The following is a 13,544-nucleotide window of genomic DNA, read 5'->3' on the forward strand; positions in this document are numbered from 1 at the left end:
TCTTAAGGAAGAAGCGCCATTTCTAATTGGCTCAAGGGGTCCTGGTGAGAGTCTTTAACTGTAGTCTGCAGCACATGTATCCTCTGGAACCCCTTCCTTGTTGAGTGCTTGGGGTATGTCTGCCATTTTTTTGTTTGTTTGTTTTTATATAAATTTATTTATTTTATTCTATTTTTGGCTGTGTTGGGTCTTTGTTGCTGCACGCGGGCTTTCTCTAGTTGCAGCAAGTGGGGGCTACCCTTCATTGTGGCATGTAGACTTATTGCAGTGGCTTCTCTTGTTGCGGAGCACTGGGCTCTAGGCACGTGGGCTTCAGTAGCTGTGGCACACGGGCTCAGTAGTTGTGGCTCGCGGGCTCTAGAGCACAGGCTCAGTCGTTGTGGCGCATGGGCTCAGTTGCCCCGTGGCATGTGCGATCTTCCCGGACCAGGGCTCGAACCCATGTCCCCTGCATTTGCAGGAGGACTCTTAACCACTGCACCACCAGGGACGCCCCTATGCCTTCCGTTTTGATGTCAGTTTAAAACCAACAGAGGCAGGCAAATTATATCTTCTACAAGGAAAACATCCCATCCATGAAATGTCTTCCAAAGGGAAATATTGGGATTTTTTTTCTTTAAATAATGGATTTTTAATGAATTATTTTAAAATAAAATTCTTTTTTTTTCTCGTATAATTGCTTTACAATGGTGTGCTAGTTTCTGTTTTACAGCAAAATGAATCAGCTATACATATACATATGTTCCCATATTTCTTCCCTCTTGCGTCTCCCTCCCTCCCACCCTCCCTATCCCACCCCTCCAGGCGGTCACAAAGCACCGAGCTGATCTCCCTGTGCTATGCTGCTGCTTTATTGGGATATTTTTGAAGTGTGTCATCCATCTGGATAAGCCACACTTGTCAGTGTTCTTTCTCCATGGAGATCATCTCATTTACTCTATTGTGCTTTGTCCAGGGCATGAGCTGGTAACTACCAGGCATGCAGTTGAACTGGAGTCAGGGACCCAAACTGCCTCCCCATGGAAATTGAAGGGGCCCAGCCAGCTAGGAGGAACCAGATGCCAGCCAGAAAGCAGGGGAATTCCTCTCCTGAATTTTCTCTTCTGCCATGTGTTGTTGCATCACTTACCCGGGAGAGGTCTGAATGGGCTGGCTGATCTGGGGCATCCTAAAAAGTCTGGGACCCTGGACTGGAGGGGAAATGAGAGGTAGAAGGATGTGGGTGAGTGTGTTTCCCTTGAAGCCACTGTCATCACCCCTGGAAAAGTTCTGCAGGGATAAGTGACAGTAAGAACAACAAGGGACCTGGACTGACTCCCTCTTTATACGAAATAAAAGCCAAGATCCAGCGTGAAGTGACTTGATGGGAGTGTGGAGAGGTGAGTGGCAGGGCTATACCTCATCCCTCCATCTTCCAGTGCTAACTCCAGCTGCCTTCCGTCACATCAGACAGCCAACTCAGCCTCAAGGTTTAAAGAAAAGAAACTAGAAGGCGTCCAATCACCAGCATATCAAAAACAGAAGAAGTCCAAGTAGATTTTATTTCTGGACAGAGATGGATGGAGAATCCCCAGCTAAGCCCGGAGAACAAAAGGTGTGGTGAAGCTTTCCCCCGAGAGGTTGGGGGCTTGTCTCTGGATGTGGGTGGTGAGTTGCAGCAGCGGCCATCCCAGAGCAGCCTGGCCTTGCTCCCAGGGGCCAGGGAAGGATTCTGGAGTTCAGGCCAGCATCTCCCTCCTACCTCCCTGCTCTTCTGCTAACCCCCACTCTCCCTCCCACCAGAGTGCATGACTCCTTACAGCCCCCTGAGGGATTTAGAACCAACTAATACTAAGAAGGAGAAGGAAGCATATGGAGCTCTTGCAGTCAAACTCTTGTGTTGCAGTGGAGACGAAAGAGGCATTGCTCAAGGTCATTGCCATGGGCAATGTGGAACCTCCTGAATCCTTGTTCTGTGCCCTTCCCTCTACATCTGCCTCCTTCCTTTCTTGTCTGCTGCCACGGGGATGCGGGCATAGGAGAGAAGTGGGGCTCAGGGGGCCAGTAGGGATTTGGGGAGTTATACACCAGCCTGTGCTGAAGATGGGATAGATCCTTTCTCAGCAGGACTGAGGGACAAGAGAATTCCCCAATGTGCCCTTGTTCCCCTAAAATGCTGTGCACTGTCACAGAGGCCTGTGGCCCCAAGCTACTGAGTTGGGGCTCCCTGTCTCCTGGAGAGAGGTTTTCTGAAGGTTATCGGCAGGTGGATAACTTGGAGACTTTCCGTTGAATGTTATCCTTGCAGCCTCTAGTCAAGGCCGGTAACTCCTTGGAGGCATTTTATCTCACACCTCGTGCTTCCTCATTGCCCCTCAGAGGCGGCTTTTGCTCCTGAAGCCAAGAGATAGCTGCACCCACTGTTGCACACTTCAGAGAACCCCAGCGGGACAGTGCAGACTTTGGCCCCAGCATGTGCTGTGTCAGCACTTAGCACTTTTGAAAAACTCACCTGGGGGAACCTGGGCACCAGCCTCAGAATTAGCCTGGACCTGGTGAATATTGATCACACAAAAGATTAGCTGCAGGCACATCTGGGAAAGCCCCCAGGTGCAGGCAGGAAACCAGCAGCTCTGGAGGGCAGGGAGGGCCTGAGGCTGCCATGATGGTGCCCAAGACCCGGGAGATTCTAAGGGGAGGGAACAGGAAGCAGAAGGAACCCGTGGACTTTTCCAGATCTGGCCACTGTGGGGGCCCTACCTGGATAGAGCAGGCAGAGGCTTTAGTGGAGATGGCTAGGCAGAGCCACACTGAGTCGACAGCTTGCATTACAGGGCCAACCACGGACTCTATCTCCTTCTCTCCTCTCTCCTCTCCTTTCTTTCAACTCTCACCTTACCTTTCCTTTCCCCTTCTCCTACTTCCTCTGCTTTCCCCCTCTCCTCCTCACCTTGTTCCCTTTTCTCCCCCTTTAGCCCACAGCCCAGACTGGCCAGTGGCCTTGTGTGGCTTTGTCTAGTTATACAGGGGGGGGGAGGGGACCAGACCATTGACTGTTAAGAGCCTGTTCTTAACATTAGCGAGACATGTATTAGCATTGGAAGGAGAAAACTATGGCTAACTTAATTTTGCTTTCTTTAGAAAAAAAAGTCCACAGGTGCCAGGAACTGCAGACAGTAGATAGATTCAAAGAAGAGATTTTTAGTCACTCAAAAAGCATCCATGAAAACCCTGTGGGAACTACAAATGAAGTATAATGTACCATCCCTGCCTTTTTAATCAGCAAGCAACAGAAGACCATTGAGTAGTGGTCAGCATGGTGTCTGGCAAAAGTGTGGAAGGTTCTTGTTCACAATAGCTGTGCCTTGGGCACCTACACCGGGCTAGATCCTGTTTCAGAGCCTGGAGGCTCAAAGTCCTCCCCTCAAGGAGCTCCCCAGGCCAGTGAGAGAGACCAGAGCAGGGGAAAATCAGTGCGGACTGGGGGCCAGGGAGGGCTTTCTAGAAATTGTGGAGAAGAAACAGAATAGGACCCTTGGGCAGAAAACTACTTGCCCTGAGAGTTAATTTACTCCTATTATTGACTGGAGGCACACTACCAGTGAGATAGAAAGCTTCCCTTGAAGGAAGCAATTCTCCTTCTGCAAAAGAGGTGGGGAAGCGAGCGACTCAGTACCAGGCCTGCTGGTGACTCTTCTAACACAGTCTCATGTAACTGGTACAACAGCCCCATACAGATTCTCATTCCCCCTGGAGAGGAAGCTGATCCCCAAGACTGAGTAACCTTTCCAGGATCCCACAATTCCAGCTAAGTTTTAAACTTCTAGCTTGGGGTCTTTCCACTACGCAATGCTGCCCCCAATCCAGAGCTCCGTGCTGGCAGGTGGGTGCCGGGGCTGGAATCCCCCAGAGGGAGTTTTTTAGTCTTGGTGGCAGTGACCCAGGCCAAATGTGCGTGTTTAGGGCCGTAAGGATGGAGCTGTGCTTCTCTCAGAGGGCAGGTACATCCTGCTCTTAGGTGGAGCTGATCCAGCCCCAGCACTGAGCAAACCAAGATCCCAGAGTGAGAAGGTGCTTGCCCAGGTCCCAGGGCTGCTCGCCCAGCTTCTCACTCGTCTCCTCTCAGGCCTCTTCATCTACGATGGTTTTTTTTGCAGGTCAGCAACCAGAGGGCAGGATGGAAAATGCCCGTCCTCCTCATACTGTGCCTGCTGCAGGGTGAGTCCCAGACAGCCCAGCTTCAGAGCTTGTACACCCAGACCCAAGCCTTCCAGGCTGCAGACATGCCTGACGGGCACCTCAGCGGCATTCAGCACCCGCACCGTAGTTTGGACATCCGCATGGCTTTGGATCGAGGGAGTGGTCAGATCCGGGTCAGAGTGAATGAGGGAGGTGAGAGCTCACATGAGGGGGCATATGTCTGACTTGATGATTGCTGGAATAGTCACAGTTTTGATCTGTCTCTACTCTCTTCCATTCAAGTTGATGACTGAAAGTTGGCTGCATTGGCAAGATATGGGTTCCAGGGTGTGCAAAAGCCAGAGGTAGCACCGCTCTATTTCCACTCATTCTAAAAACGCTCAAGTGGCAGACCCAGTACTAGGGACATAAAAACCCTGACCTACTCCAAAGAGTGCAGAGTCTACAAAGAAGCCAGATGGGTAAATACTGCATCTATGCATTTACTTATTTAGTAAACACATACTTATGGAGGGCCTACCATGTGCCAGGCACTAGGGACACATGGATGAAAGGCAGAATTCTTGCTCTGTACGTCCTGACAGGCTGGTGAGCTGATCAGGCTCAGAGGACCAATCATCCTGTCTCCATGCTGTGGTATCTGGTTTTATTTTGATGGTAATGGAGAGCCATTGAGGAATGTAGTGAGTATGTGCTTAGAGTGTCTGGTACCCAAGTAGATGCTTAACAAATAATCGTTGAAAGAATAAATAAACGCTATGATAATACAAAAAAGGGATTAACAATTGTGTTTGTCTTACAAGCAAATCAGAATTTTAATGAATCAAAGGTAGCTTATCTCTGGGCGAGAACCCTCTGTGATATAATCACACCACTTCTTTATTTTCATCTCCCAATGCCCCCTTTAAAATTTTTCAGTAGGAGCAAACTTCCCCGGCCCCCAGATGAAAACTCAGGCAGGCCCATGATTTTTCTCCGAACATATAAGAGTCTTAACCTAATTCCTTTAAGTCTCAGATGTTCTAATTTGATCATTGTAAGTGGCGGGTTAAATATTTTGGTCAGCAATTTAAACTTCATTCAGAGATTTGCCCCCTCATCACCCACGGCCCGCAGTCAGGAAGGCAGGGAGGGCTCTGGGGGCTGCCTTCTCCCTTCTCCTCTGCTCTTTCTCCTCCCCGCCGAGGCAGCTGGCACTGGGGACGCCAGTAGGTTCACAGCAGCAGGTGGGAGGACAGCAGGAGCCAGGCAGCTCTTACTTGATGGGATGGCTTGGAACTCTCTGGCCTGGCAGGGCTCTAGAGCTGGCACCTCCTCTTGTGGATGCCTTTGTGGATCCCTCGAGGGCCCATCTCCTCCCTGTGCCCCAGGTTCTGCTTTGGCCCCTCCACACGGAAGACCCTGTCTCACGTGGCTGTGGGATGGCTCTCTGCCCTCCGGGCCCACCCTCTGGGCCAAGGAGACACTCCCGGTTTTCTCACCCCTTTGCTGGAGGGAGGAGTGATCCACCCCAGGCACCAGCCCTGCTCTCCCTGTTCGTGTCACAGGCCTTTTGTGCTTCCTCAGACCAGGTCAAGCTCCAGTCCATGGCCTCCCGTCAAGCTCCAGTGCAGGCCTCCCGTCAAACTCCAGTGCAGGCCTCCCTCGCCCATCCCTGACTGAAGCTGTACAATGGACAGCTGCTGGGAGATGACGGGTGAATGAGAGCAGGGGCACCACCTCTACCGAAGGGACCCCTGGCAGGCACCACATTGATCCTAAAATGCCAGCCCTTTCTTTAATTCTCACAGGCAACCAGTACTAAATTCCAAAAACCTTTATGATATATAACCAAGAGCTACTAGTCATCCAGCGATTAAGTTCTTAAGGGTAAGTGAAACTTGGTATTTATAAAAGAAAAAAATGTTTATTGCAAAAGTTGATTAAGGATTCCTAATCAGCTCTCAACTGGAAAGTCAGAACAGCCCATCCCACTGATTAATGGGGCTCCTTAATCCTTTTGCCTTCGCCGCACGTAGATCACATGCAGATTCCTGAAATATGAGGTGTGAACACTTTATCAGAGCACCATCACTGTCATCCTGAGGTGGTCCTTGTTTGTAATTACGAAGATTCTTACTTTTTTTTGTTGTTTGCTTTTTGTATTTTGGGGGTGGGGGCAGTACACGGGCCTCTCACTGTTGTGACCTCTCCCGTTGCGGAGCACAGGCTCTGGACGCGCAGGCTTAGTGGCCATGGCTCACGGGCCCAGCCACTCTGCTGCATGTGGGATATTCCCAGACCGGGGCACAAACCCGTGTCCCCTGCATCGGCAGGCAGACTCTCAACCACTGCGCTACCAGGGAAGCCCAGATTCTTGCTTTTTAATGATGAGTTGCCATTTAACTTTATCAATACTGGCATAGTTGTGGTGTGTCGCTTAATTAAACCTACAATGAGTATTGATTTATCCCTAACATTTATGGCCTTGACTCTTCCTATAATGAGACCTCAAGACATATGCAACAGGCAAGGTCAGCTTTATGGGCATGTGCCCTGTGCAGTCACACAGGACCCCATTCAAAAGGTGCTTGGTTTAATGCTCTACTGTTGCCATAGTGAAATCCTTAGTAACTTTTGAATAAGGGATCCTCCGTTTTTATTTTGCACTGGACCCTGCAAATTATGTAGCCAGTCCTGGCAACAGGATGAAACTTTCTTGGACTCAGAGGTGCTGAAGACATAGAACAAATTGATAGATGCCAGGCGCCCACATCCTAAAGCAAAATGTAGAACCACCTGGGCAGGACTATGGAGAGAGATGGCAAGGCTAGTTGTTCCAGAAATAGCCCACCGTGTAGTCTCCTGGAGAATCATCAGAGGTAGAAGAGAAGAGCTTTTTGGAGAGAGACAGCGTGCTATGCTCTCCACCACCTGCCCCTGTGGGACAAGGCGGATCACCTCCTCCTCACTTTAAGCCAAGTAAGAGAAGGAACTTCTAGGACGCCACTCAACAAGCTTGCTGTATGTCCCAGATTTCCCCTGACAGCAGGACAAAGTGTGTTTCCTGGGGCCAAATGTGATGTAGGTCCCACAGAAAGGAGCTGTCCCAGTACCTCTACGAAGAGGTCTACCCAGAAGGGATTGTAACCACGACAGGGGCACGTGGCCAGAAGTCCTAGGCTTGGTCGTGGAGGAGTCATAAAAGCCCAGCAGGAGGAGAGGTAGTTTTTACCAAGAGGGAACTGCAGCCAGAGGCCACAGACAAGCAATCTGGGAGGCAAAAGGGAAGGACCCAGCTCTGGACGTCTGCCATGCCCGGAGGGCGCCACCAGCAGATCATGACTTTCCATTCACCTCTCGTCTCTCCCCTCCACACCCAATCCCAGAGGGGCCCCAGAGCAGTTCTGAATAGGGGAAGGAGTCGAGCAAGGCAAGAGACCCCGACCTGTCCCCCTCCCCCACATCAGGCCTCCAAGTGTAGCTGGGAAATTGGAAAAGGCTTTAGTTGGATGAGAGGCTGGAGTTGCAGCAGTCACTGGGCTGGGCATCTTCTTATCCAAGCGAGACTATGAAAGCTACTATACTTGAAATTACGTCTGAGATTTCATCAAGGAGGAGGGACATCCCAGAGCTAGTAGGAAGAGGCAGTGAGAGAAAGAGTAAACTTTGTTTCTGCTTGCATTGGATCAAATTTAAATCAGTAAAAGGACCATAGACTGTGCTTCAGCTGCGATTCACGCCTACCGCCAAAGCAGACGTATTCAAAATTCTGCTGTGCTTTGACAGTGACGCTTGGTTATTTCCATTTCTAGAGAAGGGAGCAGTATGTACGTTTTTGAAAACGATGGTCTGGGGAGTTATCCACCCAGCAGTGCAGGATTCCTGTGCTTCCAGCACCCTCTCCTTTCAGCAGAAGTCACACTCATCTCTTTTTACTATTTAACATCCCTCTTTTTAAAAAAAAGTTATTGAAGTAGAGTTGATTTTCAATGTTGTGTTAATTTCCGCTGTACAGCAAAGTGATTCAGTTATGCATATATGTATTCTTTTTCATATTCTTTTCCATTATGGTTTATCACAGGATATTGAATATAGTTCCCTGTGCTATACAGTAGGACCTTGTTGTTTTAACATCTCTCTTTTACATTCTATGCAAATAAACCACAGCCCTTCTGTCAGCTCTCGCCTTGGTCTTCTTACAGGTGCTTAGATGGCAGCTTCTTAAACATTTGCATTTTTTAAAAAACATCTGCACTGGAGCACAGTGGCGTGAATCCAGGCTTTGGACGGACATGTACAAGATCACCTGCACATGATAAGCTCAATAGTGGTTAGCTAAATAGTGGTAAGATTATTGTTGCGTTTTCATCTCTCCATGGGGCCTTGGACACAGCTCCATTTCATACCTTGGAGCTACTCCTGACCTAGTGGCTAAGCTCTGACATTTCTATATTGATTCTTTCTAGCTTCACTTTCACGGAGGCATTTTCTGACCTGTTCCCTAATTCTGGCAGAGTTTGGAGCTCATAGCTCCCCAAACAGTGACAAATTCAGCACTCTTGCTCCGGACTTTTTTTTTCTCTGCCTGCAGCTGCAAATGCGTTGAAGGGCCCGAGACTGGTGTCTGGGGAGCCTGGGGGAGCTGTCACCATCCGGTGCCATTACCCACGCTTGCCCATCAACAGCCGCCAGAGGAAGTACTGGTGCCGCCTAAGACCCCTGATGTGGGCCTGCCACACCATCGTGTCCACCAACCACTACACTCACCTTCGCTACCGTGGCCGTGTGGCCCTAACAGACTTCCCACAAAGAGGCTTGTTTGTGGTGAGGCTGTCCCAGCTGTCCCCGGAGGATGTGGGGCACTACCGCTGTGGCATTGGAAACACAAATAACATGCTATTCTTCAGCATGAACCTGACCATCTCTGCAGGTAAGGGTTGATGGCCGGCAGGTCAAGTTTGGTGACATGCATGTTAGGAAGGGCAAGGGGCAACAGAAGACCCAGAGGTCCGAGAGGGCTTTAAACACAAGGGGAGTGATGATGAAAAGCTGGGGTCAGGCAAGGACTTTAAGACATAGACTTCTATTTCAGATGGAGACCACCTTCAGAGGGAAGGTAGATACTAGGGAAAAACGTCCCAACTGAATCCCCGTAATCTATCTCACCCAATTCCCCCCGAAAGCTGTGGCACATATATTTGAAGAGAGCTCGGTGAAGCTGGTGAATTGGAGGACATGGCTTCTTAGGGTCATGATGTCTTTTTGTTCAGACATGCAGAGCACGTAAGACAGGCAAAGCAGAAGAATGGAGACTGAGCTCTTCCTAAGGCTGAGCCTCTCAGCAGACATCCAACAGCTACCAGGCCAGTGCCGTGCGTGGCTCGTTCTGGAGAGTTGATCTAGAGTCAGGTACCCAGAGTCCAAGGAAGGGCATCCAGGCTATGAAAGGCAGGTCTACCAGAGAGATGGCACAGGCAGGCAGGAGTCCAGAGAGTGGACTTGTTTGAATAGATGTTGCTATCTAACCATCTGCTGACATTGGCTGCTCTGCTGTGACTGGAGTTTTCTTTCTTTCTTATTTGAAAAGCAGTACATGAAGGGAAGTGGGCCCTGGGAAAGGGGACAGCATGGTGTCCTGGGGCAGCTGGATAGAGAATTTGTGTGCGTAAAAGGAGATAGGGACATAAAATGTCAATATTGGCAACAGACTAGAGAACACATCTGGTTTTCCCAATTTTTTATTTTATCCAACATATTGGCCAAAGACTGCATTGCTTAGTGAGGTTGCATTCCATGGAGCAAACATGTCAAGCCTGGTGTCCGTTGCAGCCTGGTGTCCTGTAGGCAGCACGGATAGCCTTCTCATTTGCTCTCCTTCTGCTGTTCACACAGGTCTTTCCAGAGCCGTCCCCGCAGCCACTGTGGCTGCTGGCGAGCTCATCACGGAATCCTTTGTGACAGTATCGCCAGCGGCCAACAGACGGGCACCAGGAACTATGCAGACTATAGAGAGACAAGGGACGGGATGGGACAGAGTTGCTCTGACTCTAGGAACCAGCAAAACCACAGCTTCAGCTAAGGGAAGACAAACCCCAGGAGCAACTGGGGTAGTAGCTCCAGGGACAGGCAGCCAGCTAGAGGGTTCCATTTGGGCAACCATCCCCACTCCGCAGAGTCCAGCTTCAGCCATCAGAGGTGTGTCCAATACAACAGAAGGTGATCGAGTGTGGAGCACCAGAAGTTTGGAAGCAAACAGGACTAGGGCCAGCGAAAGAGAGAGGGAAACAACTACTGGGACTGATAGGCAAAGAGAGGAAACAGAGAGGGTCAGAATAGCCCCAGACACAGCTGAGAAGGTCATGGCGACCATTAGGCCATCAACCCTGGTCTCAGATAAGTGGATGTGGGAAACCCACCAAGAAGAAATGTCGGTTTCTAAGCCACAAGCCCTGGGCTCCGTTGAAGGAATCCCCCCAGTTGCAGTTGTGTGGACCTTGGAGCCAACCAGCATAGAGATGGCATCTGCAGAAGGAAGCAGTGAAGGAGACCTAGATACCCCTGCTGGAGACAGTGGTCCCCAAGTGACGTCAAGCCAGGCCCTGGCAGCAAGGCCCTTCAGGCCCCTGGGCAAGGACTCCCAAGTGAAGAGGTAAACCCCCAGGCTGCCCTCTCCGTTGGGACTCCACATCTGCTCCATCCCTTTGCACACCTCTCAGTGAGCTAACCTCTGTGACCCCCTCTGTCTGCTCACTCCTCTCCCTTTGTAACCTCAGGACAGTAAAGCATAAGGGACATGAAAGTCAGAATCCTCCCTCATTCAAGGGTCCTTGTTGGGAGAACGCTATCTGAGCATCTTCATGTGATTTTCAAGCAAAAATATAAGCGCTAGAATAATGGAATATTTAGGTGGGACTGTTGGGACTTTTTTTTTTAAAGATGAGGAAACAAGCTCCGACGAGGTCAGGGTGTGACTCACTGAAGCTACAAAGACAGATTGTGGCAAAGCCAAATGCCAAGCGTAGATGCCCTGACCCTCACTCACTTCTCTTGCCCACTGTTGCACGTTGGTGGAGGAGGGAAAGGATCAGGGCTTGGGATCTGGAAGGCAGGGGACCTAGTCTCAGCTCGGTAACTAACCCTCCATGGGAATTCGGGCAGTCAGCTTGCCTTGGCCTCAGCTTCTCATCTGTAAAATGAGGGGCAAGGGCCAAAGGGTCTTCAGTCTCCTCCCCAGCTCCAACCTCCATCCCCTCCCCTGCTGCTTCCACTCCAGTGTTTCTCTGGAAGAGAAAAACATCTCTCGGATGCTGACTCCAGTCTCTTCGGTGCTGTGTCCGCTTATGCTGACGGCTCTTGTTCTGCTGCAAAGGAAGCTCTGGAGAAAGAGGAGGTGTAAGTGGAGTTTAAGTCACCCCAAGGCCAGGGAGGGGAGCGCCTGTTCCCATCTGACACCCTCAGGACTGGGTCGGGGTCAGAGTTGGTACCAGGACCTCTGGATGTAGAAGTGCTAAATTCTAGTCCGAGCCACTTAACCAAGCTTGGCCTTGGTTCCTTTATCAATCAAATGGGAAAGTAGTCTATGCATTTATGTCTCAATGGCATCCCAGAGCTTAAGGAGAAGCTCTTCAGAAGACGGCAAGACAGCTGGTAGTCATATGAACCACGTGGACAGTCCTGACAGCAGGTCGGAGTACAGGGTCCAAATGTGGAACCAGACTGCCTTTGTACCCTCTGCACGGTCCAGCTGGAAGTCTCTTAAAGCGCCAGGCCCGGGTTTAAACATTCCTAAAGGGACCGCTCCACGGCGTTTAGATCTGGTGAAGAAAGGGTGAGATGCTCTGGGAGCAAGTCAAAGGGGCTAAGATTCTCAGACCCAGCTCCCCAAAGGCCTGGCCCAATCCCTGCCGATCTAAGGGCTCAGTTGCAAATCCTCTGTGTCAGAAAGTCCTTGAGGATTGCGATGGGTGAGGGTGGTTCTCAAGGAATCAAATTCAGTGCCCAGGATGCTCACAGTGTGCTCTGTGTCTGTGCAGCTCAGGAGACAGAAAGGTCATCAGGGGTCACCTTGATTCAGATGACACAGTTCCCGGAGCTGAGCCTCCAGCCAGACCAGCTTCCCCAGGTGGAAAGGAAGATGCTCCAAGATGACTCTCCTCCTCTCCGTGCCAGCCTGAGTATCCCGGAGAGGGACCCTGGACCCCAAGGAATGGAAGGATAAGCCGCTCAGACACCATGGAAAAAAGAACCAGGACCGAATACCAGCCTCTTCTCTTCCTTCCTCCGCCTGTATGAAGGGAAGCTTGGGGAGCTGGGATTCCATCTGGGGAAGCAAAGGCTGACCATCACTGGACCAAGGAAGGTCCAGCATTTTTCATGGCCAGAGGTGACACTATGACTCAAAGAAGGCTGCAGGAAAGGATCTATTAGTTACTGGAGGAGGTCAGTGGACCTGGAAAAAGTGGAATTTCCATTCCTGGAGGTTTGAAAATATGAGAGGCTTCCAATCAGAGTGGAGAATTAACAAAATTTCAACCATCACTCCTAGCCCTTGGTAGGTGCCCCCTTTTTCTGACATCTCTTAACACTCAGCCTGCTGCACACATTAAACTATAACCCTTTCAAGTACATTCTAAGCTCTTAGGGCAGTAATTGTGTTTTCTCCATCTTACTATGTCCCCAAAGAACTTCAGCTCAGTAGGGCCCGCAATAAATATTTGTGACTGAATGGCTGACTGGAGGGGCATGGGCTCCATGACCTCTGGGAACACTGCCAACACAGATGTTCTGAATCCCCCTTCATTTGGGAGTCCCCTAGATGATCCCATAGGTCCTTACACAGGGACCAAAAGGAAGAACCCTCATTCCCAATTCATCCCTGCCCGTTTGGCCCCATACTTATTATGCTGTAGACCTTTTGACCCAGTCAAGATTTTCTGGGATTTTCCTAAGTTCGTGAAGGAAGAGGGTATTTTTCAGTAGATTCTCATCTTCTTCATAAAGCTTCTCTTATTCAACTCTTGTAAATCCTTGATATCAAGGACTGATGATGAAGCTGGAAAGTGCTTATGGTAAGAGGGACAGATAAGAGAGAAGGTGGCCAAGAGGAATTTTATGTGGTTTCTGCTTTACAATCACTTTATTTCATGCCTGTTGGGGGACTTTTGCTCCACTCTTGGGCCCACTGTCTTTTCAGGAATTACATCTGCTCTTTTATTTTGCCAGATCCATCAGCAAGCTGTCTGAACTTCATGTTTGGACAGAGCAGCCCTTAAGCAGTGGAAGAAAAGGGAAAGAAAGGCTCCAGTATCAAGTCAAGAATTGTCAGGTAGACATTCCCAGAAGGCTCGGCCCTCTCTCCTAAGCTGTCAGCAGCACCAGAAATC

At 50.0% G+C, this 13,544-nt stretch overlaps 1 protein-coding gene across 1 annotated transcript; it reads left to right on the top strand.

Moving 5' to 3' along the window:
- The first annotated feature begins 4,142 nt into the window (after positions 1–4,142).
- Positions 4,143–12,379, top strand: FCAMR (Fc alpha and mu receptor). The gene is given in 6 exon segments (XM_024750881.1): positions 4,143–4,197; positions 5,550–5,693; positions 8,753–9,091; positions 10,054–10,810; positions 11,435–11,553; positions 12,195–12,379. Coding segments are annotated over 6 exon segments (1,578 nt in total). The 5' UTR covers positions 4,143–4,163.
- The last annotated feature ends 1,165 nt before the right edge of the window (positions 12,380–13,544 follow it).

The sequence above is a fragment of the Neophocaena asiaeorientalis genome, unplaced genomic scaffold, assembly GCF_003031525.2.
Source record: "Neophocaena asiaeorientalis asiaeorientalis breed wild unplaced genomic scaffold, Neophocaena_asiaeorientalis_V1.1 scaffold67, whole genome shotgun sequence".
Classification (NCBI taxonomy): Eukaryota; Metazoa; Chordata; class Mammalia; order Artiodactyla; family Phocoenidae; genus Neophocaena; species Neophocaena asiaeorientalis.